The sequence below is a fragment of the Bos javanicus genome, chromosome 15 (assembly GCF_032452875.1).
Source record: "Bos javanicus breed banteng chromosome 15, ARS-OSU_banteng_1.0, whole genome shotgun sequence".
Classification (NCBI taxonomy): domain Eukaryota; kingdom Metazoa; phylum Chordata; class Mammalia; order Artiodactyla; family Bovidae; genus Bos; species Bos javanicus.
This window is the reverse complement of record NC_083882.1, coordinates 18639882-18664035: the sequence shown is the minus strand read 5'-3', so window position 1 is coordinate 18664035 and position 24154 is coordinate 18639882. Positions and strand designations below refer to the sequence as shown.

Sequence of the window (24154 nt, the reverse complement as noted above, 5' to 3'; positions counted from 1 at the left end):
GAGGCGGTTGGACTAGACAATTACTGTGCTCATACAAAAGATGAAACTTCTAGGAAGCCCCTAAATGCACTAATGGAATAAAGGCTTTATTGATATTCTTTTCAACAAAAGATAATTTCTCTTTGGCCTAAAACCAAAGTTTTTCAATTCCTTTCAATCTCTGCTAGTGTAGTTTCCAGTTATGCCTGCACTTAAAACTATTTTAATTTTTACATAATGCTTAAATATTTCCGATCTGGGGCTTTCCTGGTGGTGCAGTGGTAAAGAATCCACCTGCCGATGCAGGAGACATGAGTTTGATCCCTGATCCAAGACAATCCTACACACCATGAACCAGCTAAACCTGTGTACCACAACTGGTTCTCTAAAGCCCAGGAGCCACACTGTTGAATCCTGTGCACCCTAGAGCCTGTGCTCCACAGCAACAGAAGCCACCGCAGTGAGAAACCCGTCCACTGCAACAAAGAGTAGTGAAGACTGAGCACAGCCAAAACTAAACACATGAAATAACAAAAAAAATATTTCCCATCTAAACCCTTGCCACTGAATTAGATGCTTTGGCATCTCTCAAGGTATTCCTACTGTCTTGTCCATCACCACTACACTATCTGAACCTGGCTTCTTCCAGTTCTCCAACAACATATTCCATCATTTCTTGTCTCATTTAAGCTATTAGGATCAGTTGTATAGTTGCTTACCATTATACTTCTCTTTTACTCTATAAATCTCCTTCCTCAATTAATTAATCAATGCAACTATTTCACGGCCTTTCTCTGTGCCTATTACATTAATGTTGGAGAGATGAGTAGAGACTGGAGCTGAATGTGTTGATATAAAAAGAGTTTCTGGCTACAAAGCATTTACAGGCTAATTAAAAGGATGAAACGTGAAACTATTAGAGAAGAAGTCATATTAACTAGGAGGTAGCAGAGAAATGTCACTAAGAAGGTAAGAAATGCCAAAAGAATGAAACGAAATGTCTGCTGTCTGAAGATTAAGGACAACTCAGAAGTTACCAAAAATGTTAGAAAAAAAATCCTTACAAATCAGATACAGAAGGACTGCTGTCATCTTACCAATGACTTCAAAAGTTGGCCCTATGTTTTCAAGTTATGTTAGAGAGATATGGAAAACATGGCCAAATAACAAACTGTAAGAACCAATTAAATTTCCCTTCAGAGAGAAAAATTACACAGAGCATTTGGAAGTTACTGATATAAAGTCATGTGTGTTAAAACCCCACCTATCGAAATGGAGATCCCAGAAATCACTCTGAAAGAAGGGCTTTAAATAAGAATAAAAAGGGCAACAAATTTAACCATACTGATAGCTCATCAAGGTCTGGACATGTGCACCAAGAAACTCTGAAGCAGGTATTTACTCTTAGAGGTCAATTTCTAAAGATTAACATTATGCTCTGGACCTAAATTATTTAACCCTTATCATTTACATATTTTTTCTAAATCCTAACAAACTGTTTTCACCTGTGATGCTTCTTGGGTTAGGAGCGCTACTATATCCATAACCGAGTTGTCCAACAGTAAAAATCTCAAGTTTCTGGCATCACATGGGAAGACTGCATTTTGGATGGGTCATTTTCACTATTATAAAATAATTCTATGTCTAGATGAGCACAGATTAAAATAAAGAGTAAATGAAATGATCTCGCCGTATCATTTCTCTAAGGGGATAATCTTTTTTGAGACCTCTTCATAATGCTTAAAGCCAGATTATATAGCTCTCTGGGGCCTATTTTTTTCAACTTCAAACTTTTCAGACTAGCACTTGAGGGGTTCCAACCAGTCTCCTCTCCCCTTCAATCACATTAACTTCATCCAGCATTAGTATCCTCCTTGTGCCTAAATAGGCTCATTGATTTAGAATGTCCATGCAGCTCAATTTTCTCAACTTCTAAATCAACAGAATTTCAATATAACCTAATACATCGTACTCTGAAAACAAGTGCTGAGCAGGTCATTCAATTCATTACATTTCTGCTTTTGGCATGGCAACAAATAAGTCCACATTTGAGAGAGGGCTGTTTACATATGAGTTGTCCATTATTTTATGTGTTTCTTACTTTTATATCAAAGAATGTGATTTAAAAATTCAGAGATAATTTTTAACAATAATCTCATCAGTAAATCAAAATAAAATCTTATCTCTGTTTGCAATAAATATATCCTAGTGGATCAAATACTTAAGCATAAAGATTCAAAAAGAGAGAGAAGAAAAGAATAGACCAAGAAAAAGATACAACTCTTTATCACCCATATATCTGTTAAACAGGTATGAACAGTAGAAGGGCCTCTAAAACAATGAGAAGAGCATGAGATATTTGTCTCCATACATCTTTTGAATTTATTAAAAGGAGAAGATTCCTAGTCTTAATGTTACCAACAGTAAAAACATACCTGATTTTATTTTCCATATCTTCACTATCTGACTCTTCAGAGCTTCTGTACTTATCTGGATCTGGAAGTGTGCTTGGATCAAATCCATCATCATCATCATCATCGCTCCAATCCAGAAAGGCTTCCTCTTCATCTCTAGCCTAAGAAAACACAAGGAAAACTGTGGTTTAAGAAAACAGCTGATAAATAAATAATAAATAAGTTTCTAGCCCCCCAAATAAATACTGCTAATTGAGATCCTCAAATTAGAAGTCTTCTATTCTGGTGAAGGCCTCTATGTGACTTTCAGAACCATAATCATCTGCACTGAGGGAAAAAAACCACATCATTTCAAAAGTAAAACAAAATATAATTCAAAAAGTAAATCATTATTAAGTCCCTTATATGCAATATAGGAAAAATTTGACAGTTTAATTACTTCCAAGTTACTCAACTATCAAGGAAATAAAAGTATAAAATAAATCTGTTTTAGTGCTCCTGTTCACTATGCAAATTTCAAGGCTACCAAAAATATTAGGTAAAGATATAAAAAGCCAAATGAGAGCATACAGGAACATTTGCCTGATAATTTTATAACCACAATAAGCCTTAAAATGACAATCAAATCTTTACAAGCTCATTAATAGTAAGGGACCTTCTAAATTCAAAGTAAGTATACAAAGTCACTAAGAACGATGAAAAAAAAATAGGATGAATACCAAGATACAGAAAGTTGAAACTATCCAGTTTCATAGTTTCATGTAAGTAGGTAGGTAGGCAGGCTTTTTTTACTTTGTTCTGCAATGGTTTATTTTTGTCAAAGACCAAAGTAATGCAAAATTAAAATAAATTTACTACACATTTTATGTAATGAACATCCCTTATAACAAATTTATCTTTGGCAAATTGGTTTTGTCACCTGGTAGATAAGAAATACAAACTAACATTGTCACATGCATTTATCAGATTATAAGCAGTAAGCAGGACTAAATAACAATTCTGGATGAATCTCTCTTACTGGGTACACTTTATAAATTTTCTTTACACCATATGATTCAATGATTCTTTGATTTCAAATGTTTACTGTTCTTTCTCAGAAACTGAATAACGACTCAGAATATCACGGCTATTGACTGTGTAGGCCTCTACTGAAGCCTGAAGTCTGCTAACACTTTTTGAACAGCTTTCCCTTGATAACCTCTAAACATAACAAAAGGAGGTAGAAGTAAAGAAAATAAGGATTAGTCACACTGTAAAAGTCCCTTATTGCTTTCCTGGTAAAATTCCCTGCTAAAAATAAAGGGTCTGGAAACAAGTATCAGAAGGGAAAAAGAAAAGGCTGCCCTTAGAGGCAGTAAGCAGCACACTCAATAACATATTACTATATGGTCCACTTGAAATAATCAAGGATATCAACAAAAACTGAATGTCATCATGTACTGAAGAACACTAATCTCCCAAGTTACAAGATATTCCAATTTTCCAGTCTGATGCTCTCAAAGGAATCTGCTATCTAAAAGGTGCAGACAGAGAATTACCAAAGTATTGTGTTGGCCAAAAAATTGGTTTGGGTTTTCTGAACAAACTATTTGGTCAACCCAATAAATCTTAAGCTTTTTTGGTCCAAAGAGCTTGTGTTAACGTGGATTATATCTAATATCATTTACTATATTAGAAGTTTACACTCAGAATTTTAAAAAATTCATTAATTTAAAAGCAATAATAACAATCTCTGTATCACTATATATTAACATGTTAACATAGTGTTTTATGAAAATAGCTACAAATTCCAAAACAAAAGAACTATGTTTTACATTTTAAACAAATCTCTTAATGTCTGGCTCAGAAGAAGGTATTTGGATTCTTATATCTGCTTTTGTATTCAATATGTTGTTTTGGTTGAAATATATGCAGAAAATTCCAGTCTCTCAGAGATGGGAAAGGGAAAAGTCATTTAGTAGCCTTTTAAGATAGGTGTAGTTCTTTCTTCTCCTTTGATATTATACAATAAGTATCGATGAATGTCAGTTTCTTAAAAAGTCGTTCCAATGCGGAATCTGAAGCCATTATTAAGACACTTTCTACATCCTCTTACATTAAAATCCATAGGTCTACTTTGCACTTTGAATGAATCTTTTTTTAATCAGTGAATGATTTCATAACACTGTGCATTGGTCATTTGGAAAATAATGATTCACTAAAATATCCATGTCTTCCTTATGTGGTTCTTCAAACGTTAACACATTTCAAGTATACAATATTTTTTAAAATCATATGTCTTAATATTAATCAGTATCATTTAAAAATGTCTTTCAAAGTATTGGAAAGCTATTAGTGGATATAAGTTTTCCAAAATTCTCATTTTTTCCTAGTGGCATTGTAGAGAATCTGCCTGCCAATGCAGGGAGATGCAGGAGACAGAGGTTCGATCCCTGGGTTGGGAAGATTCCCTGGAGTAGGAAATGTCAACCCACTCCAGTATTCTTGTCTGGAAAATTCCATGGATAGAGGAGCCTAGCAGGCTACAGTCCATGGGATCACAAAGAGTTGGACATGACCGAGCACACAGCATAATTTTTTTCTTAAATGTTTGGGACTTTTCATTAGCAAGAAATAATTTCAGTTTTTTTTTTCCCTTGACATGTAAGCAACAAATGTTGTTTTCCTCTGGCTGCTTTCAAAATTTTCTCTTTATCATAAAGCAGTTAGACTATGATGTGTCTAAGAAAGGTTTTCCTTTATATTCATCTTTCTTCAGGTTCTACAATCCTCTTAGATTCATCAGTGCTTTACACTAAATTTGGGAAGCTTTGGCTATTATTTCTTCAAATATTTTTATGCCTCTTTCTCACCATTCCTTCCATGATTGCAAAAAACTGCATATTAGACTACTTCACAGTTCTCTTAGTTTTGCTCATTTTTCTTCAGTCTTTTTTCTTTCTGTTCTTTGCAAAGGGTCATTTCTATTGAGGCACCAGGTCTGCTGCTGTTGTTTTTTTTTTTTTTTTCCCCTGACAATTTCAACCATTTTTCAGACCACCCAGCAAAAACTTTACAGTAATTGTGCTTTCAGGTCTAAGACTACGTTTCTTTTTGTTTTGATTATATTTGTTTCCATCATTTCCATGGGTTATATTCTTGCTCTGGGGAGGCTACCTACCTGTTTATTCACATACCTATATTTTCTTTTAATTCTTCAAACATGTTTTCTCTTAATCCTTTTACCATTTAAAACAGCTGCACTGAAATCTTTGATACATTCAAATCTGGGCTAACAAGAGTTTCTATTGACTATTTTTTCTTGGCCATGGGTCACAATTTTCTGCTTAATTACATGTTTTATATTTTTGTAGAAAACTAGACACTGTAGATAATGTATTATAGAAACACTGAATTCTCTTAGGTTTTTCTGAGGATTATTAGATTTCCATTCTAATAGAGAATTACCTTGCCTGGATTCAAACCGCAAATGCTCTCTAACCCACAGTACTCAGCTATTATTAGGTATTTTAATACCTAAAATCACTGAATATGCTTCTTTAAAATTTACTATAAAGTGGCCTTCATAAGTATAATATAGGGGGAGGAGCCAAGATGGCGGAGGAGTAGGACGGGGAGAACACTTTCTCCCCCACAAATTCATCAAAAGAGCATTTAAACGTCGAGTAAATTCCACAAAACAACTTCTGAATGCCGGCAAAGGACATCAGGCACCCAGAAAAGCAACCCAACTCTTCAAAAGGAGGTAGGAAAAAATATTAAAAACAAAAAAAAAAGAGACAAAAGAGGGAGGGACGGAGTTCCGTCCCGAGAAGGGAATCTTAAAAAGAGAGAAGTTTCCAAACATCAGGAAACCTTCTCACTGCCGAATCTGTGCCGAGCTTTGGAAGCACAGAGGGCAACATAACAGGGAGAAAAAAATAAATAAACAATTTAAAACTCGCAGATTGCGAGCCCTACGGTAACTCCCCCAGCAGAGAAGCAGCGCAGACGCCTGCATCCGCCATTAGCGAATCGGGGCTGGGCAGGGAGGCGCGGCGTGGGCTGCATCGCTGAGAGTAAGAATCTGGCCTGAATACCCTGAGCGCTATCTGAGCGAAATAATTTGGGCTAGCAAACCAGACTGTGGGATACCTACCACGCGAAAAGCCAGCCCTAACCTAAGACCGCCAGGCCCGCGCACGGAACAAAGGACTGAACAGAGATAGCCGGCTGCAGATCTTCCCCTCCGGTGACAGGCAGCCAGAGCCGGAAGGGGGCAATCGCAGCCCCAGAGAGACATTATCTATAAAATTGTAAGCAGGCTTCTTTGCTAACTAAAACTTCTTGGGGGTCTGGACGGTCAACATCTGCCTGAGAAGGTGCGCCGGTTTTACATCCAGATAACCGAGTGGCGGGGAGGCGATAAGTCGCAGCATTGGCGCTCGCCTGGGAAGAGCAAATTGGCGCTCGGACCTGGGAAGAGTACAGGGCGCAGGCCCGGCTGAGTCTGCGCCTCTGAGGACTACCCGAGTGCCTGAACCTGGGCGGCTTGGACCTGGGAGGTGCATGCAGCCCAGGGCCAGCCTCGGATTGTTCCCGGCGGAACAACCTGGAGTCCGGGCAGTGTGGACAGGGGGCTGCACTCGCCGTGAGCGGGGGCAGACCCAGGGTGGCTGAGGCACTGCGAGCCCACGCCAGTGTTGTTTGTTTGCACCCTCCCTCCCTCCCCACAGCGCGACTGAACAAGTAAGCCTTAAAAAAAAAAAAAAAAAAGTGTCCTCCACCGTGCCCTTTGAGTCAGGGCGGAAACCAGATACTGAAGAGACTAGCAAACAGAAGAAGATATAACAGAGGGAAACGCCTTGGAAGCTACAGGCAATAGATCAAAACCCTGTGGTTACTACGGACTACATAGGAAGGGGCCTATAGATCTTGAGAAATATAAATCTGACCAAGGAACTAGCCAAAAATGAACTGAACCCACAACACCCACAAAAAAAGAAACAAAAAAGTCCTAGATATATTTTTATTATTTTTACGATCATTCTTTCTTTTTTTTTTTTTTTAATTAAAAAAAAAAATTTTAAGTCCTCTATTGTTCCTTTAATTTTCACTTTTATAACCTATTACTTTGCAAAAAAAAAAAAAAAAAGACCCTATTTTTTTCTTCTTCAGCAAACTTCATATATATATATTTTATAATTTTTTGACCTTGTTGTTTTTTTTTGTTGTTGTTGTTGGTTTTTGTTTTTTTCTTCTTTTCTTTAACATTGTATTTTTGAAATTCCAAACTCTACTCTAGATTTTTAATTTTCGCTTTTTGGTATATGTTATCAATTTTGTACCTATAGTTTTTTTTATATAATTTCTGTGATTTTTTTTTTTTCTTCTTCTTCTCTGTTTCTTTCTCTTCTTCTTTTATATAACATTGTATATCTGAAATTCCAAACTTTACTCTAGATTTTCAATTTATGCTTTTTGGTATTTGATATCAATTTTGTACCTGTATTTTCTTTATAATTTTTGTGACATTGTTCGTATGTGTTTGTTTGTTTTCTCTCTTTATTTTTCTTTTTTTTTTTTTTTTTTTTAACATTGTATTTTTGAAATTCCAAACTATACTCTAGATTTTTAATTTTCGCTATCTGGTATTAGTTATCAATTTTGTACCTGTACTTTCTTTATAATTTTCGCGACCTTGTTTGTTTTTGTTTGTTCGTTCTTTCTCTCTTTCTTTTCCTTCTTCTTTTCTTTAACATCGTATTTTTGAAATTCCAAACTATACTCTAGATTTTTAATTTTTGCTTTTATGTATTTGTTACCAATTTTGTACCTTTAAGGACCCAATCTTCAGGACCCATTTTTCACTAGGGAGTGAGATTACTGGCTTGACTGCTCTCTCTCCCTTTGGACCCTCCTTTTTCTCCACCAGGTCGCCTGTGTCTCCTCCCTAACCCCTCTCTACTCTACCCAACTCTGTGAATTTCTGTGTGTTCCAGACGGTGGAGAACACTTAGGGAACTGATTACTGGCTGGATCTGTCTCCCTCCTTTTCATTCCCCCCTTTTATCCTTCTGGCCACCTCTGTTACCTTCCTCCTTCTTCTCTTCTCTGTATAACCCCGTGAACATCTCTGAGTGGTCCAGTTGTGGAGTGCACATAAGGAAGTGACTACTGGCTAGCCCACTCTCTCCACTATTGATTCACCTCATCTTATTTGGGTCACCTCTAACTCCCTCCTCCCTCTTCTCTTCTCCATGTAACCCTGTGAACCTCTCTGAGTGACCCTCACTGTAGAGAAACTTTTCATCTTTAATGCAGATGTTTTATCAATGGTGCTGTATAGAAGGAGAAGTTTTGAAACTACTGTAAAAATAAGACCGATAATCAGAAGCAGGAGACTTAAGTCCAAACCCTGACTCCAGGGAACTCCTGACTCCAAGGAATATTCATTGACAGGAGCTCATCAAATGCCTCCATACCGACACTGAAACCAAGCACCACACAAGGGCCAATAAGTTCCAGGGCAAGACATACCAAGCAAATTCTCCAGCAACAAAGGAACACAGTCCTGAGCTTCAAGATACAAGCTGCCCAAAGTCACCCCAAAACTATAGACATCTCATAACTCATTGCTGGACATTTCATTGCACTCCAGAGAGAAGAAATACAGCTCCACCCACCAGAACACCGACACAAGCTTCCCTAACCAGGAAACCTTGACAAGCCACCTGTACAAACCCACACACAGTGAGGAAACGCCATAATAAAGAGAACTCCACAAACTGCCAGAATACAGAAAGGACACCCCAAACTCAGCAATTTAAACAAGATGAAGAGACAGAGGAATACTCAGCAGATAAAGGAACAGGATAAATGCCCACCAAACCAAACAAAAGAGGAAGAGATAGGGAATCTACCTGATAAAGAATTCCGAATAATGATAGTGAAATTGATCCAAAATCTTGAAACTAAAATGGAATCACAGATAAATAGCCTGGAGACAAGGATTGAGAAGATGCAAGAAAGGTTTAACAAGGACCTAGAAGAAATAAAAAAGAGTCAATATATAATGAATAATGCAATAAGTGAAATTAAAAACACTCTGGAGGCAACAAATAGTAGAATAACAGAGGCAGAAGACAGGATTAGTGAATTAGAAGACAGAATGGTAGAAATAAATGAATCAGAGAGGATAAAAGAAAAACGAATTAAAAGAAATGAGGACAATCTCAGAGACCTCCAGGACAATATTAAACGCTACAACATTCGAATCATAGGGGTTCCAGAAGAAGAAGACAAAAAGAAAGACCATGAGAAAATACTTGAGGAGATAATAGTGGAAAACTTCCCTAAAATGGGGAAGGAAATAATCACCCAAGTCCAAGAAACCCAGAGAGTACCAAACAGGATAAACCCAAGGAGAAACACCCCAAGACACATATTAATCAAATTAACAAAGATCAAACACAAAGAACAAATATTAAAAGCAGCAAGGGAAAAACAACAAATAACACACAAGGGAATTCCCATAAGGATAACAGCTGATCTTTCAATAGAAACTCTTCAAGCCAGGAGGGAATGGCAAGACATACTTAAAATGATGAAAGAAAATAACCTACAGCCCAGATTATTGTACCCAGCAAGGATCTCATTCAAGTATGAAGGAGAAATCAAAAGCTTTTCAGACAAGCAAAAGCTGAGAGAATTCTGCACCACCAAACCAGCTCTCCAACAAATACTAAAGGATATTCTCTAGACAGGAAACACAAAAACGGTGTATAAACTCGAACCCAAAACAATAAAGTAAATGGCAACGGGAACATACTTATCAGTAATTACCTTAAATGTAAATGGGTTGAATGCCCCAACCAAAAGACAAAGACTGGCTGAATGGATACAAAAACAAGACCCCTACATATGTTGTCTACAAGAGACCCACCTCAAAACAGGGGACACATACAGACTGAAAGTGAAGGGCTGGAAAAAGATTTTCCATGCAAATAGGGACCAAAAGAAAGCAGGAGTAGCAATACTCATATCAGATAAAATAGACTTTAAAACAAAGGCGGTGAAAAGAGACAAAGAAGGTCACTACATAATGATCAAAGGATCAATCCAAGAAGAAGATATAACAATTATAAACATATATGCACCCAACACGGGAGCACCACAGTACGTAAGACAAATGCTAACAAGTATGAAAGGAGAAATTAACAATAACACAATAATAGTGGGAGACTTTAATACCCCACTTACACCTATGGATAGATCAACTAAACAGAAAATTAACAAGGAAACACAAACTTTAAACGATACAATAGACCAGTTAGACCTAATTGATATCTATAGGTCATTTCATCCCAAAACAATGAATTTCACCTTTTTCTCAAGCGCACATGGAACCTTCTCCAGGATAGATCACATCCTGGGCCATAAAGCTAGCCTTGGTAAATTCAAAAAAATAGAAATCATTCCAAGCATTTTTTCTGACCACAATGCAGTAAGATTAGATCTCAATTACAGGAGAAAAACTATTAAAAATTCCAACATATGGAGGCTGAACAACACGCTGCTGAATAACCAACAAATCACAGAAGAAATCAAAAAAGAAATCAAAATTTGCATAGAAACGAATGAAAATGAAAACACAACAACCCAAAACCTGTGGGACACGGTAAAAGCAGTCCTAAGGGGAAAGTTCATAGCAATACAGGCACACCTCAAGAAACAAGAAAAAAGTCAAATAAATAACCTAACTCTACACCTAAAGCAACTAGAAAAGGAAGAAATGAAGAACCCCAGGGTTAGTAGAAGGAAAGAAATCTTAAAAATTAGAGCAGAAATAAATGCAAAAGAAACAAAAGAGACCATAGCAAAAATCAACAAAACCAAAAGCTGGTTCTTTGAAAGGATAAATAAAATTGACAAACCATTAGCCAGACTCATCAAGAAACAAAGGGAGAAAAATCAAATCAACAAAATTAGAAACGAAAATGGAGAGATCACAACAGACAACACAGAAATACAAAGGATCATAAGAGACTACTATCAACAATTATATGCCAATAAAATGGACAACGTGGAAGAAATGGACAAATTCTTAGAAAAGTACAACTTTCCAAAACTGGACCAGGAAGAAATAGAAAATCTTAACAGACCCATCACAAGCATGGAAATTGAAACTGTAATCAAAAATCTTCCAGCAAACAAAAGCCCCGGTCCAGACGGCTTCACAGCTGAATTCTACCAAAAATTTAGAGAAGAGCTAACACCTATCCTGCTCAGACTCTTCCAGAAAATTGCAGAGGAAGGTAAACTTCCAAACTCATTCTATGAGGCCACCATCACCCTAATACCAAAACCTGACAAAGATCCCACAAAAAAAGAAAACTACAGGCCAATATCACTGATGAACATAGATGCAAAAATCCTTAACAAAATTCTAGCAATCAGAATCCAACAACACATTAAAAAGATCATACACCATGATCAAGTGGGCTTTATCCCAGGGATGCAAGGATTCTTCAATATCCGCAAATCAATCAATGTAATACACCACATTAACAAATTGAAAAATAAAAACCATATGATTATCTCAATAGATGCAGAGAAAGCCTTTGAAAAAATTCAACATCCATTTATGATAAAAACTCTCCAGAAAGCAGGAATAGAAGGAACATACCTCAACATAATAAAAGCTATATATGACAAACCCACTGCAAACATTATCCTCAATGGTGAAAAATTGAAAGCATTTCCTCTAAAGTCAGGAACAAGACAAGGGTGCCCACTTTCACCATTACTATTCAACATAGTTTTGGAAGTTTTGGCCACAGCAATCAGAGCAGAAAAAGAAATAAAAGGAATCCAAATTGGAAAAGAAGAAGTAAAACTCTCACTATTTGCAGATGACATGATCCTCTACATAGAAAACCCTAAAGAGTCCACCAGAAAATTACTAGAAATAATCAATGACTACAGTAAAGTTGCAGGATATAAAATCAACACACAGAAATCCCTTGCATTCCTATACACTAATAATGAGAAAACAGAAAGAGAAATTAAGGAAACAATTCCATTCACCATTGCAACGGAAAGAATAAAATACTTAGGAATATATCTACCTAAAGAAACTAAAGACCTATATATAGAAAACTATAAAACACTGGTGAAAGAAATCAAAGAGGACACTAATAGATGGAGAAATATACCATGTTCATGGATTGGAAGAATCAATATAGTGAAAATGAGTATACTACCCAAAGCAATTTATAGATTCAACGCAATCCCTATCAAGCTACCAACAGTATTCTTCACAGAGCTAGAACAAATAATTTCACAATTTGTATGGAAATACAAAAAACCTCGAATAGCCAAAGCGATCTTGAGTAAGAAGAATGGAACTGGAGGAATCAACTTACCTGACTTCAGGCTCTACTACAAAGCCACAGTTATCAAGACAGTATGGTACTGGCACAAAGACAGAAATATTGATCAATGGAATAAAATAGAAAGTCCAGAGATAAATCCACGCACATATGGACACCTTATCTTCGACAAAGGAGGCAAGAATATACAATGGATTAAAGACAATCTCTTTAACAAGTGGTGCTGGGAAATCTGGTCAACCACTTGTAAAAGAATGAAACTAGAACACTTTCTAACACCATACACAAAAATAAACTCAAAATGGATTAAAGATCTAAACGTAAGACCAGAAACTATAAAACTCCTAGAGGAGAACATAGGCAAAACACTCTCCGACATACATCACAGCAGGATCCTCTATGACCCACCTCCCAGAATATTGGAAATAAAAGCAAAAATAAACAAATGGGACCTAATTAACCTTAAAAGCTTCTGCACATCAAAGGAAACTATTAGCAAGGTGAAAAGACAGCCTTCAGAATGGGAGAAAATAATAGCAAATGAAGCAACCGACAAACAACTAATCTCAAAAATATACAAGCAACTCCTACAGCTCAACTCCAGAAAAATAAACGACCCAATCAAAAAATGGGCCAAAGAACTAAATAGACATTTCTCCAAAAAAGACATACAGATGGCTAACAAACACATGAAAAGATGCTCAACATCACTCATTATCAGAGAAATGCAAATCAAAACCACTATGAGGTACCATTTCACACCAGTCAGAATGGCTGCGATCCAAAAGTCTACAAATAATAAATGCTGGAGAGGGTGTGGAGAAAAGGGAACCCTCTTACACTGTTGGTGGGAATGCAAACTAGTACAGCCACTATGGAGAACAGTGTGGAGATTCCTTAAAAAACTGGAAATAGAACTGCCTTATGATCCAGCAACCCCACTGCTGGGCATACACACTGAGGAAACCAGAAGGGAAAGAGACACGTGTACCCCAATGTTCATCGCAGCACTGTTTATAATAGCCAAGACGTGGAAGCAACCTAGATGTCCATCAGCAGATGAATGGATAAAGAAAGCTGTGGTACATATACACAATGGAGTATTACTCAGCCATTAAAAAGAATACATTTGAATCAGTTCTAATGAGGTGGATGAAACTGGAGCCTATTATACAGAGTGAAGTAAGCCAGAAGGAAAAACATAAATACAGTATACTAACGCATATATATGGAATTTAGAAAGATGGTAACAATAACCCGGTGTACGAGACAGCAAAAGAGACACTGATGTATAGAACAGTCTTATGGACTCTGTGGGAGAGGGAGAGGGTGGGAAGATGTGGGAGAATGGCAATGAAACATGTAAAGTATCATGTAGGAAACGAGTTGCCAGTCCAGGTTCAATGCATGATGCTGGATGCTTGGGGCTGGTGCACTGGGACGGCCCAGAGGGATGGTATGGGGAGGGAGGAGGGAGGAGGGTTCGGGATGGGGAACACATGTATACCTGTGGCGGATTCATTTTGATATTTGGCAAAACTAATACAATTATGTAAAGTTTAAAAATAAAATAAAATTGGAAGAAAAAAAAAAAAAAAGAAGAGACTGAGCAGACATGCATGCAGGGGAGACCACGTGATGATGCTGGCAGAGAGTGACCATCTACAAGTCTAGGAGAGAGGACTTAGAAGAAACCAACCCTACTGATAACTTGACCTCAGACTTCAGCCTCCAAGACTATAAGAAAATAAATGTCTGTTGTTTAAGCCGCAAAAAAAAAAAAAAAAAAATAAGTATAATATAATAAGAAATAAACTCAATATTCCATTGTACATGTTTATCTATTTGATAAAAGGAAAATACTAATTCAAAATGATGAAAATTTATTTTTAAAGGGATAAAATATTATTAGGACTTGTATTACCATGACTCTCTTGAACTACCAACATTCAGGTCTTGCTATTTCCTGATCTATAAGAAGATCCACTGTTGATACTATACCATACTGTCTGTACTGCATTATACCCCTCAATTCATGACAATAACAAATAAATTTAAGTTGGCAATAATTCCTTTTAGAAACACAATTTCACCCTACTAGAAGTATAGAGATGATGGATAAAGACATATGCATATTGATCTTTTTTCTTTTAGTTCATTCATTGAAGGGTTAGAAATATGTAACTATAAAAATGTATAATACTTGTATTAACAGGTACAACATGCCTCTATTAATAAAGTGAAAAGTGAAAGTGAAGTCACTCAGTCATGTCCGACTCTTTGCGACCCCGTGGACTGTAGCCCACCAGGCTCCTCCGTCCATGGGATTCTCCAGGCAAGAATACTGGAGTGGGTTGCCATGTTTAAGCTATTAAAAATAAACAAAACCTATCATCTACAACAAACTGACAAAGCATAAATAAAAGCAATTAAGGAAAGAGGGTATTTCCATGATGAAAACACTCTAGAAAAAAGTACTGAGTGTCTTTCTGGCAAAATCTAGCTTAGAAGTATGCTCTTTTTAGTTATATAAAGTAGCAAAAAAATAACAATGGACACTGGACATTTTAGCTGCTCTGTCTTGCTCTATCCTTGTGATTCCATGAACCATTTAAAAGCTAATATATAAATATGGCTTTTATCTCTCTCTGGACTTTTTCATGAGAGACGGCACAGATACTATGACACATCTATCACCTTGCAGGTGACTGTGATGTATCAGTCTGTTAGACCATCACAGCTGGAAACTCATTGCTCTAAGTAAAAGGGAAGTATTTAAGTATCCTTAAATACTCAAATACAGGAGACTAAAATTTGTATCTTAAAGATGCTGCACTCTGGCAGCAATGGGAAGGGAGGTTGGAGTATATAAGATCTGAAAGTAGGATATCAGTTTAAAACTACAGATACAACAATCCAGGTAAGGCAAGGGATCCAATGAAGGAAGTGGCAGTGGAGATGGAGGTGGGCAATAGGTATGAGAGATGTTAAGAAGGGAGAATCAACTAGACTCTGTGGACCACATGGCTATATATATATACAGTACATTTCAGAGAATCAGACTGATTCAGAGAATCAAAAAAAAAAAAGTTCCTAAGCATAGTTGTACATGTTAAGTATGATCTAAGAAAGTTTAGTAAATATTATGAAGATGCTTTACCAAAAATGTCTTCCTTCAACAAGATTTTATTAAGGAGACACAGTACAGGTATACTGTTAGGTACTGGGGATGTAGCAGTGAATAAGACAAGGTCTCTGCCCTGATGATAAAAACAACTGTTCTAGGATAGTTATCCACACAAACACTAAACTGAAAGCCACATTCTTCTATTTCGGGGGAGCATCTAATCAACAATGAATTGACTCCACTAGTCCTGCTAAATGTTTAACAACTGGCAGAATGCAACCTGGATCTGGGCTGTCAACAAGCCTCTCTCTCTTCAGGTACTGCCAGGTTGGAAGTTGCAACAATTCCTCCCTTGCTGACTAATCATTCCCTTCTCCCTCCCAGCTCAAAATGAAACAAGAAGCCCTACAGTTACACCCACACCCCACACTCCTCTTTTAAGACTGAGAAATTAATGTAGTTCATACACACAAAAAGATCAGGGGCACCTCTATGAACTGACTGTTCCTGAAATAAGGACTCAATTATAAGTAGGGCAGATGAAAATATCCAAGAAAGAAATGTAATCCAACTAGCTTTTATTGCTTTCAGTTTTGATGAGAAGAAGAAATACAGATCAGAAGCCACATTCTCCTACAAATTTATGAAGTGCTCTGACATACATTACCTTACTTCATCTTCAAACTCTATGAAGTAGGAAGAAAAAGAATGATTGTTCTCATTTTCAAAATTAAGAAAATGTGATTCAGATGATTAAACAGCTTAACCAAGGTCACACAAATATGTACATATGCTAGGTCTTCTCCTACATCACCTGAATCCCAACTTTCACTAACAAAGCTTTGAATTTACTACCTGTATAATTATTTCTTCAGAAATAAGAATATTTTATAAGCTTCAAAAGACACATAAGCTTTCTGCGCCATCTTGTATGTGACCATCTCCACTCTTACCACCCTTGTCTCCCACATCGTTCCTCTCTGTTCCTTGGAACACTGCAACCAGCTTCCTAATCAGTCTCCCTGTAACCATTCTTCTTCTAACCACTCCAATTTTGTGTTGTCATTTGTTGTTGCTGTTCAGTCAGTCATGTCCAACTCTTTGTGACCCCATGGACTGCCGTGCATCAGACTTCTCTGTTCTTCACTATTTCCTGGAGTTTGCTCAAACTCATGTCCATTGAGTCGATGATGCCATCCAACCATCTCATTCTCTGTCACCCACTTCTCCTCCTGCTATCAATCTCCCAGCATCAGGGCCTTTTCCAATGAGTCAGCTCTTTGCATCAGCTGGTCAAAGTATTGGAGCTTCAGCTTCAGCATCGGTCCTTCCAATGAATATTCAGGGTTCATTTCATTTAGGACTGACAGGTTTGATATCCTTGGTGTCCAAGGGACTCTCAAGAGTCTTCTCAGCACCACAGTTCAAAAGCATTAATTCTTCAGTGCTCAGCCCTCCTTATAGTCCAACTTCTCACATCACACATGACTACTGGAAAAACCATAGCTTTGACTATACAGACCTTTGTCAGCAAAGAATACTCTGTCTAGGTCCGTCATAGCTTTTCTTCCAAGGAGCAAGCATCTTTTAATTTCATGGCTGCAGTCACTGTCTGCAGTGATTTTAGAGCCCAAGAAAATGAAGTCTGTCACTGTTTCAAGTTTTTCCCCAACTACTTGCCATGAACTGATGGGACTGGATGCCATGCTTTCTTAACTGAACAATGCAAAGAAAGAGGAAAATAATAGAATGGGAAAGACTAGAGATCTCTTCAAGAAAATCAGAGATATCAAGGGAACATTTCATGCAATGATGGGCACAATAAAGAACAGAAATGTTATGGACCTAACAGAAGCAGAAGATATTAAGAAGAGGTGGCAAGAATACACAGAAGAGCTGTACAAAAAAGGTCTTAATGACCTGGATAACCACGATGGTATGATTACTCACCTAGAGCCAGACATCCTGGAGTGTCAAGTCAAGTGCTGTCTTTGAAATTTTTAAAAAAATAAGTTTCAAATCTGATCTTGTCTATCATCTGCTTACAACCCTTGAAGCCACACTTTCAGATCCTGGAACAAATCAAGACCTGTCCCACCTGAGAATCTGCATACTTGCTACTTCTCTACTAGAATCTTCTTCTACTTCCCTTTGTCTGGTTTGTAGTGTTTTCTGACCCCAAACATGTGGTTTCTTTTCAATACTAAGTCTTCATTGTCAAATGAATGTCTATCAATTCAACTAAATTCTGATAGTATGCAGAGTTAGCACAGATCTCGTGGGTAAAGGGCTCAGTCCCACAAGACTCCATACTTCAGATGCCAGCTGCAAAATGCAGTCACCAAGCAGCCTGCAATTCTACCTGGCTGACTACAAATTCAGGGATTCTCATAACGCCTCCTGAGGTCTGACAATTCTCTAGAACTCAGGAAAGTGCTTTACTTATGATTACCAGCTTATTTATTTAAAGGATATAACTCAGCAATAGTCAGATGTAAGAGATGCATAGGGTAAAGTATGTAGGGGGGATGGGGTGGAGACCTGTCATGCCTTCTACAAGTGGGTCACCTTCCCAGCATATCAAAACACTGACCAACCTGGAAATTCTCAGAATCTTGTTCAAGTGTTCTTGTAACTCAATTTCCAGTCTCACCTCTTCTCATGAAAGGGGACGGGGCCATAATGAGCTTGGTCTTTCTAATGACCAGTCCCCACTTTGAAGCTATCTAGAGATCCCACCCTGAGTCACTTCATTAGCTTAAAAGTATGTTGAATATGAACAACGGAAGACATTTCCATCACTTAGGAAATTTCATGGGCTAAAAATTTTGACTTCATTGTCAGGAACCAGGGGCAAAGACCAAATACATATTATTATACCAAACTGGTTAACTTAAGTATTCAGGTATCAGATTAAACATTTCTAAACATCACCTCCTTAGTAAAACATCCTGTAGATTTCTCTTAAGTGCTTATACTTAGAGTGAATTCATTGTATTCATCCTTTCCTAGGCAGTAAGTTTCAAGAGAGTAGAGGCCACATTGTGTTATCACTACTGAAATAAATTTCTAGGCGTAAGACAGAGCTGCTCTGCTGAGAGTGCCATGTCAGCAAACCAAACTTAGACAACTTCCATATCCCCGTAAATGTTCCACCTGACCAGAAATGCTCTATGTCCAGTCAGACAATCCCCAAATGCCAAGTCAATTCTGGTCCTTCTCACTCCAAACAAGGTTATGATTATGTGGCCCCAATCAATCAGATATCTTCAATTTTTCTCCTCCTTGTTCTTTATTCTTCATCCTATAAAAACCTCCTGCCTTCTGCCCTGTTTTGCAATTCTCCAAAAGGAGACTGTCTAATTCATGAAATGTTAAAGTTTCCATCACCAAAACTGTTTTCTGTGAACATTTTTAACAATGCTCACTACTATAGTTAAAAACACAGAACAGGTTCTCAATATTTGATAAATAGGTATTTAATGTGCAAATATTAAAGTGGAATACAGTACTATTTATTATTAACTACTGAGTATATAAGTAAGTACTTATAAGGGTGTAACACTAGAAATCTGATATGAAATTTTTATTAATAAAAATTTATTAATCAGATGGTTTTTATTAATAAGTTGGTTATTAATATTTCAGATTTCTCAAGTATAAAGTTTAAAGTATTTGGGCTTAAAGAAAACTTCATGTTAGAATCTGTACACACACTGAGGGTTTATACATACATAAAGAATCTGCTTATTTCTATAGACAACTATGATCAAACTCATGACTATTACATTCATTCAAAAAATACAGAAACCTCAAGCACTCCCTTCAGCTTGAATTAATAACCATTTTTGGAGTGCTTAGTATACTTCGCCCATAATAGGTATGCAAAAATGAATGAGTCAGGGTCTTATATTTAAGAAGTTTAAAACTTTAGAGTATTACATAAAATTACTCTGATAGGCAACATAAAGAGGCATAAACATATCCTTAGATATGATGCTATACATGCTGTATTTCCCTTATCTCTTTTTCTGAGAGCATTCACAGCAAAAGCAAAAACGAAATTCTATTAAAATTGAGAGAGCACAAAGTATCTCAATAAGAAGTATAATACTCTTGAAGCTTTACTAAAAGAAAAAACAAAGCTATAAAACTGTAGAACATTTCTCAGAAATGGAGAGGAGGGCTGATGCGAAGTGATGGAGAATAGATGATTTCCTTATACTATACAAAAAGTAAGAGATCATCCCTTAATGGCATAGTAGATTTTGTTAGGGCAAAGACCTTAAATGTTTGCAAAATGAAATGGAATGAGACTCCATTTCAACCACTTTACTAAGAAGTGGAGGTGGAAGCTACATTCACGTAATGGATTAAGGAATGAGTGGGCATTCTTGCTTGTCAGTCTATGTGTTAGTGAGGAAATCAGTTTAAATACAGAGAATTATCTTTACTGCCTTCCTATATGCCATATAGCATTCATAAAAATAAGCTTTAAGGACTGCATTTATATTTTGGTTATATAATCCCACTTTTAAAAATTCCATTTTTAAAAAGCAATCTCCCCATATTGTATGAATTAAAAGCAGAATGTCAATTCTGACACCTCAAAATTTCACAAGGAGGGAAAATTCCAAAACACAAGATAAACTATTTTTGACTCTAAGAAAGAATATAAAAATTGTGAAGAAAATTTCAGAGAAAATGAGGTATTCAAATAACACTCTGTTCTCACTAGTAATATTTCAACACAATTTTCTAAGCAAGCATTTGTTATTGTTCAGTCTCTAAGTTGTGTTCAACTCTTTGTGACCACATGGACTGCAGCACACCAGGCTTCCCTGTCCTTCATTATCTCCCAGAGTTTGCTCAAACGCATGTCAATTGATTCAGTGATGCCATCCAACCATGTCATTCTCTGTCACCCCCTTCTCCTCCCACCTTCAATCTTCCCCAGCTTCAGGGTCTTTTCCAGTGAGTCAGCCCTTTACATCAAGTGGCCAAAGTATTGGAGCTTCAGTTTCAGCATCAGTCCTTCCAATGAATATTCAGGGTTGATTTCCTTCAGGATTGAGATCTCCTTGCAGTCCAAGGGACTCAAGAGTTTTCTCTAGCACCACAGTTCTAAAGCATCAATTCTTCAGTACTCAGCCTTCTTTATAGTGCAACTCTCAGATCTGAACATCATTACTGGAAAAACCACAGCTTTTACTATACGGACCTTTGTCAGCAAAGTAATGTCTCTGCTTTTTAATATGTTGTCTAGATTTGTAATAGCTTCCCTTCCAAGGAGCTAGCATCTTTTAATTTCATGGCTGCGGTCACAGTGTATAGTGATTTTAGAGCCCAAGAAATTAAAATCTGTCACGGTTTCCATTTTTCCCCCATCTGTTTGCCATGAAGTGATGGGACCAGATGCCATGATCTTTGTTTTTTGAATGTTGAGTTTTAAGCCAGGTTTTTCACTCTCCTCTTTCACCCTCATCAAGAGAATCTTTAGTTTGTCTTCACTTTCTGCCATTAGGGGGGTATCATCTGCATAGCTGAGGTTGTTGACATTTCTCTGGGCAATCTTGATTCCAGCCTGTGATTCATCCAGCCTGGCAATTTGCATCATGTACTCTACATAGAAGTTAAATAAGCAGGGTGACAATATATAGCCTTGATGTACTCCTTTCCCAGTGGAAGGAGTCTGTTGTTCCATGTCCATTTTAACTGTTGCTTCTTGACCTGCACGCAGGCTTCTCAGGAGGCAGGTAAGATGGTCTGGTATTCTCATCTCTTTTAAGAATTTTCCAGTTTGTTGTGATCCACACAAAGGCTTTAGCATAGTCAATGAATCAGAAGTAGATGTTTTCCTGGAATTGCTTTCTCTATGATCCAACAAATATTGGCAATTTGATCTCTGGTTCCTTTTCTAAACCCAGTTTGTATATCTGGAAGTTCTCAGTTCATATACTGTTGAAGCCTAACTTGAAGGATTTTGAGCATTACCTTGCTAGCATGTGAAATGAGTGCAATTGTACAGTAGTTTGAACATTCATGGCATTGCCCTTCTTTGGGATTGGAATGTAAATTTTTCATAGTTTTGAATTTTTTTTTAAACTTTTTATTTTGTGTTGGGGTATAGCCGAATAACAAACAATGTTTTGACAGTTACAGGTGAATGGCAAGGGGACTCAGTCATATATGTATGTATCCATTCTCCCCCTAACCATCCAGGTTGCCACATAACACTGAACAGAGTTCCATGTGCTATATACAGTAAGTCCATGTTGGTTATCTATTTTAAATAGAGCAGTGTGTACAAGCCCATCCGAAACTCCGTAACTATCCCCTCTTCCCATCCTTCCCCTTGGCAACCATAAGCTCATCCTCAAAGTCTGTGAGTCTGTTTCTGTTTTGTAAGTTCATTTGTATCATTTCTTTATAGATTCCACATATAAGGGATGTCAATCGATTTCTCTTCTTCTCTGTTGCACTTACTTCACACAGTATGACACTCTCCAGGTCCATCCATGTTGGTGAAAATGGCATATGTCATTTTTTTTTAAGGGTTGAGTGATATTCCATTGTATATAGTTTGGAAATATAAGTGAAAAATTCTGATATACAGCAACCATGATCAATAGTTAGAGAGAGGCTGATTTTTGAGATTTACCAAAGCTGTAAATCCCAGGTACATACTCAGAGAAGAAATTATTGAAAACATTTTTTCTGAATTATGAGCACAAAAAGATTAATACTATTATTAAATGTGCCTGTTAAAAATGAACATCTACCCACTAAGGCAAATGTACAGAACGGTAAGCCCAAGAGCAGCTGAGAGTGCTGAGAAATTACTGTTCTTGCACCATAATGCCAAATTGTAATAGCCTGATTCCCCTTCACATTTTAATAATAATGTTGTAATACTAACTAAAATATTTTTGAATATTTTCAATTTCTGTCTCCTAGAAATTTATTCTATAATAGTGATATTGGGCCTTAGCTGAATACTGATTTATATATTTGGCACTGTGATATCTGGCCAAGGTGTTTCTCTTTTGCACTTCTAATATATACTGGCTGAATTACAAGTAAAAGCTCCAACTCTGATCAGGGATTCTGGACTCTATAATTATGGGAGTTCTGCTCAAAAACCTCTCTGTCCTTTCTAACATTCAGCATTTATAAAATAGAGTAATCAGAGGAAGCCAACACAAGTGAGCTCTGGCCACCTAACCATATAGGAATCTGAGAAGAAAGAGGGAACGCAGGATGTTGGGGAAAGATAAAAGCAATATCCAGGTGGAACATGTAGAATAAATGACCCAAAGGCCACCTGTTAAACAGAATTTTTCTCTCAAATCTAGTAGAACTTAGCCCAGTTCCTCTGAGTATCTATTTTTTCCAAGCACTCTAAAAGAATAGGAATATTTGATTAAAAGACTATGGAGAGAAGATAAATAATACAGGAAGTGACCATAGTTAAGAATAGCAGCCAAAGGTCTTGCACATGAATATTCAAAGCTCTAAAAGCAAATCCCAAATTTGGAAGGATCTTCAGAATTTGGAATATTCGACAACTATTTACCACATACTTACTGTGTGCTGAGCATTACTATAAAGAAGAATTTAATCTGAAACACAGCATGACAGAAGAGACTATGATTAAGCATTTTAATCTTAGTAAGACTTTTAGTAAGTAAAAAACTTCTTCTATATTTGCCTTGTGAAAAATTCACTATTCTTCCTAAATTGAATAATCACTTGTTTATCTCACAGAGCCCAATGGGATACTGACAATGCTTCAATTACATAACAGTCTATTAAATAATAGTACATTCCATTATTGACCATCTTTGTTTCTTGTTCTCTTCTTTTCAGAGGAAAGTTACACTAAATAAGATACTAAATAAAATAAAAATTATAAGTCTAATTTGCCATTCTTCTCATAATAATAAACAAATGCATGCATGCATGCTAAGTCGCTTCAGTCATGTCTGACTCTGTGCGACCCTATGGACAGCAGCCCACCAGGCTCCTCCATCCAAGGGATTCTCCAGGCAAGAATACTGGAGTGGGTTGCCATTTCCTTCTCCAATAGCCGCTGTATGTGTCTACTTTTTTTTGAGGTATTACATAAAGCCCATAATCTTACACACTCAGTTCAGTGAAAATTCACATATACATGCAGGCACATATATTTTCTTTCCACCTATATTCTCACTACCCAAATGAAGATAGATGTTTACAGGATGCCAGAGGGCTGCCTCATG

General features: G+C 36.9%; 1 protein-coding gene across 1 annotated transcript in view; it reads right to left on the bottom strand.

The window, feature by feature from the left end:
- DDX10 (DEAD-box helicase 10) overlaps positions 1–24154 on the bottom strand; it is a 311200-nt gene that overhangs the window by 28470 nt on the left and 258576 nt on the right. Inside the window, exon 17 of the mRNA XM_061440233.1 lies at positions 2415–2554. Within this exon, the coding sequence (XP_061296217.1) occupies positions 2415–2554 (140 nt within the window). The remainder of the gene's footprint in view (positions 1–2414; positions 2555–24154) is intronic.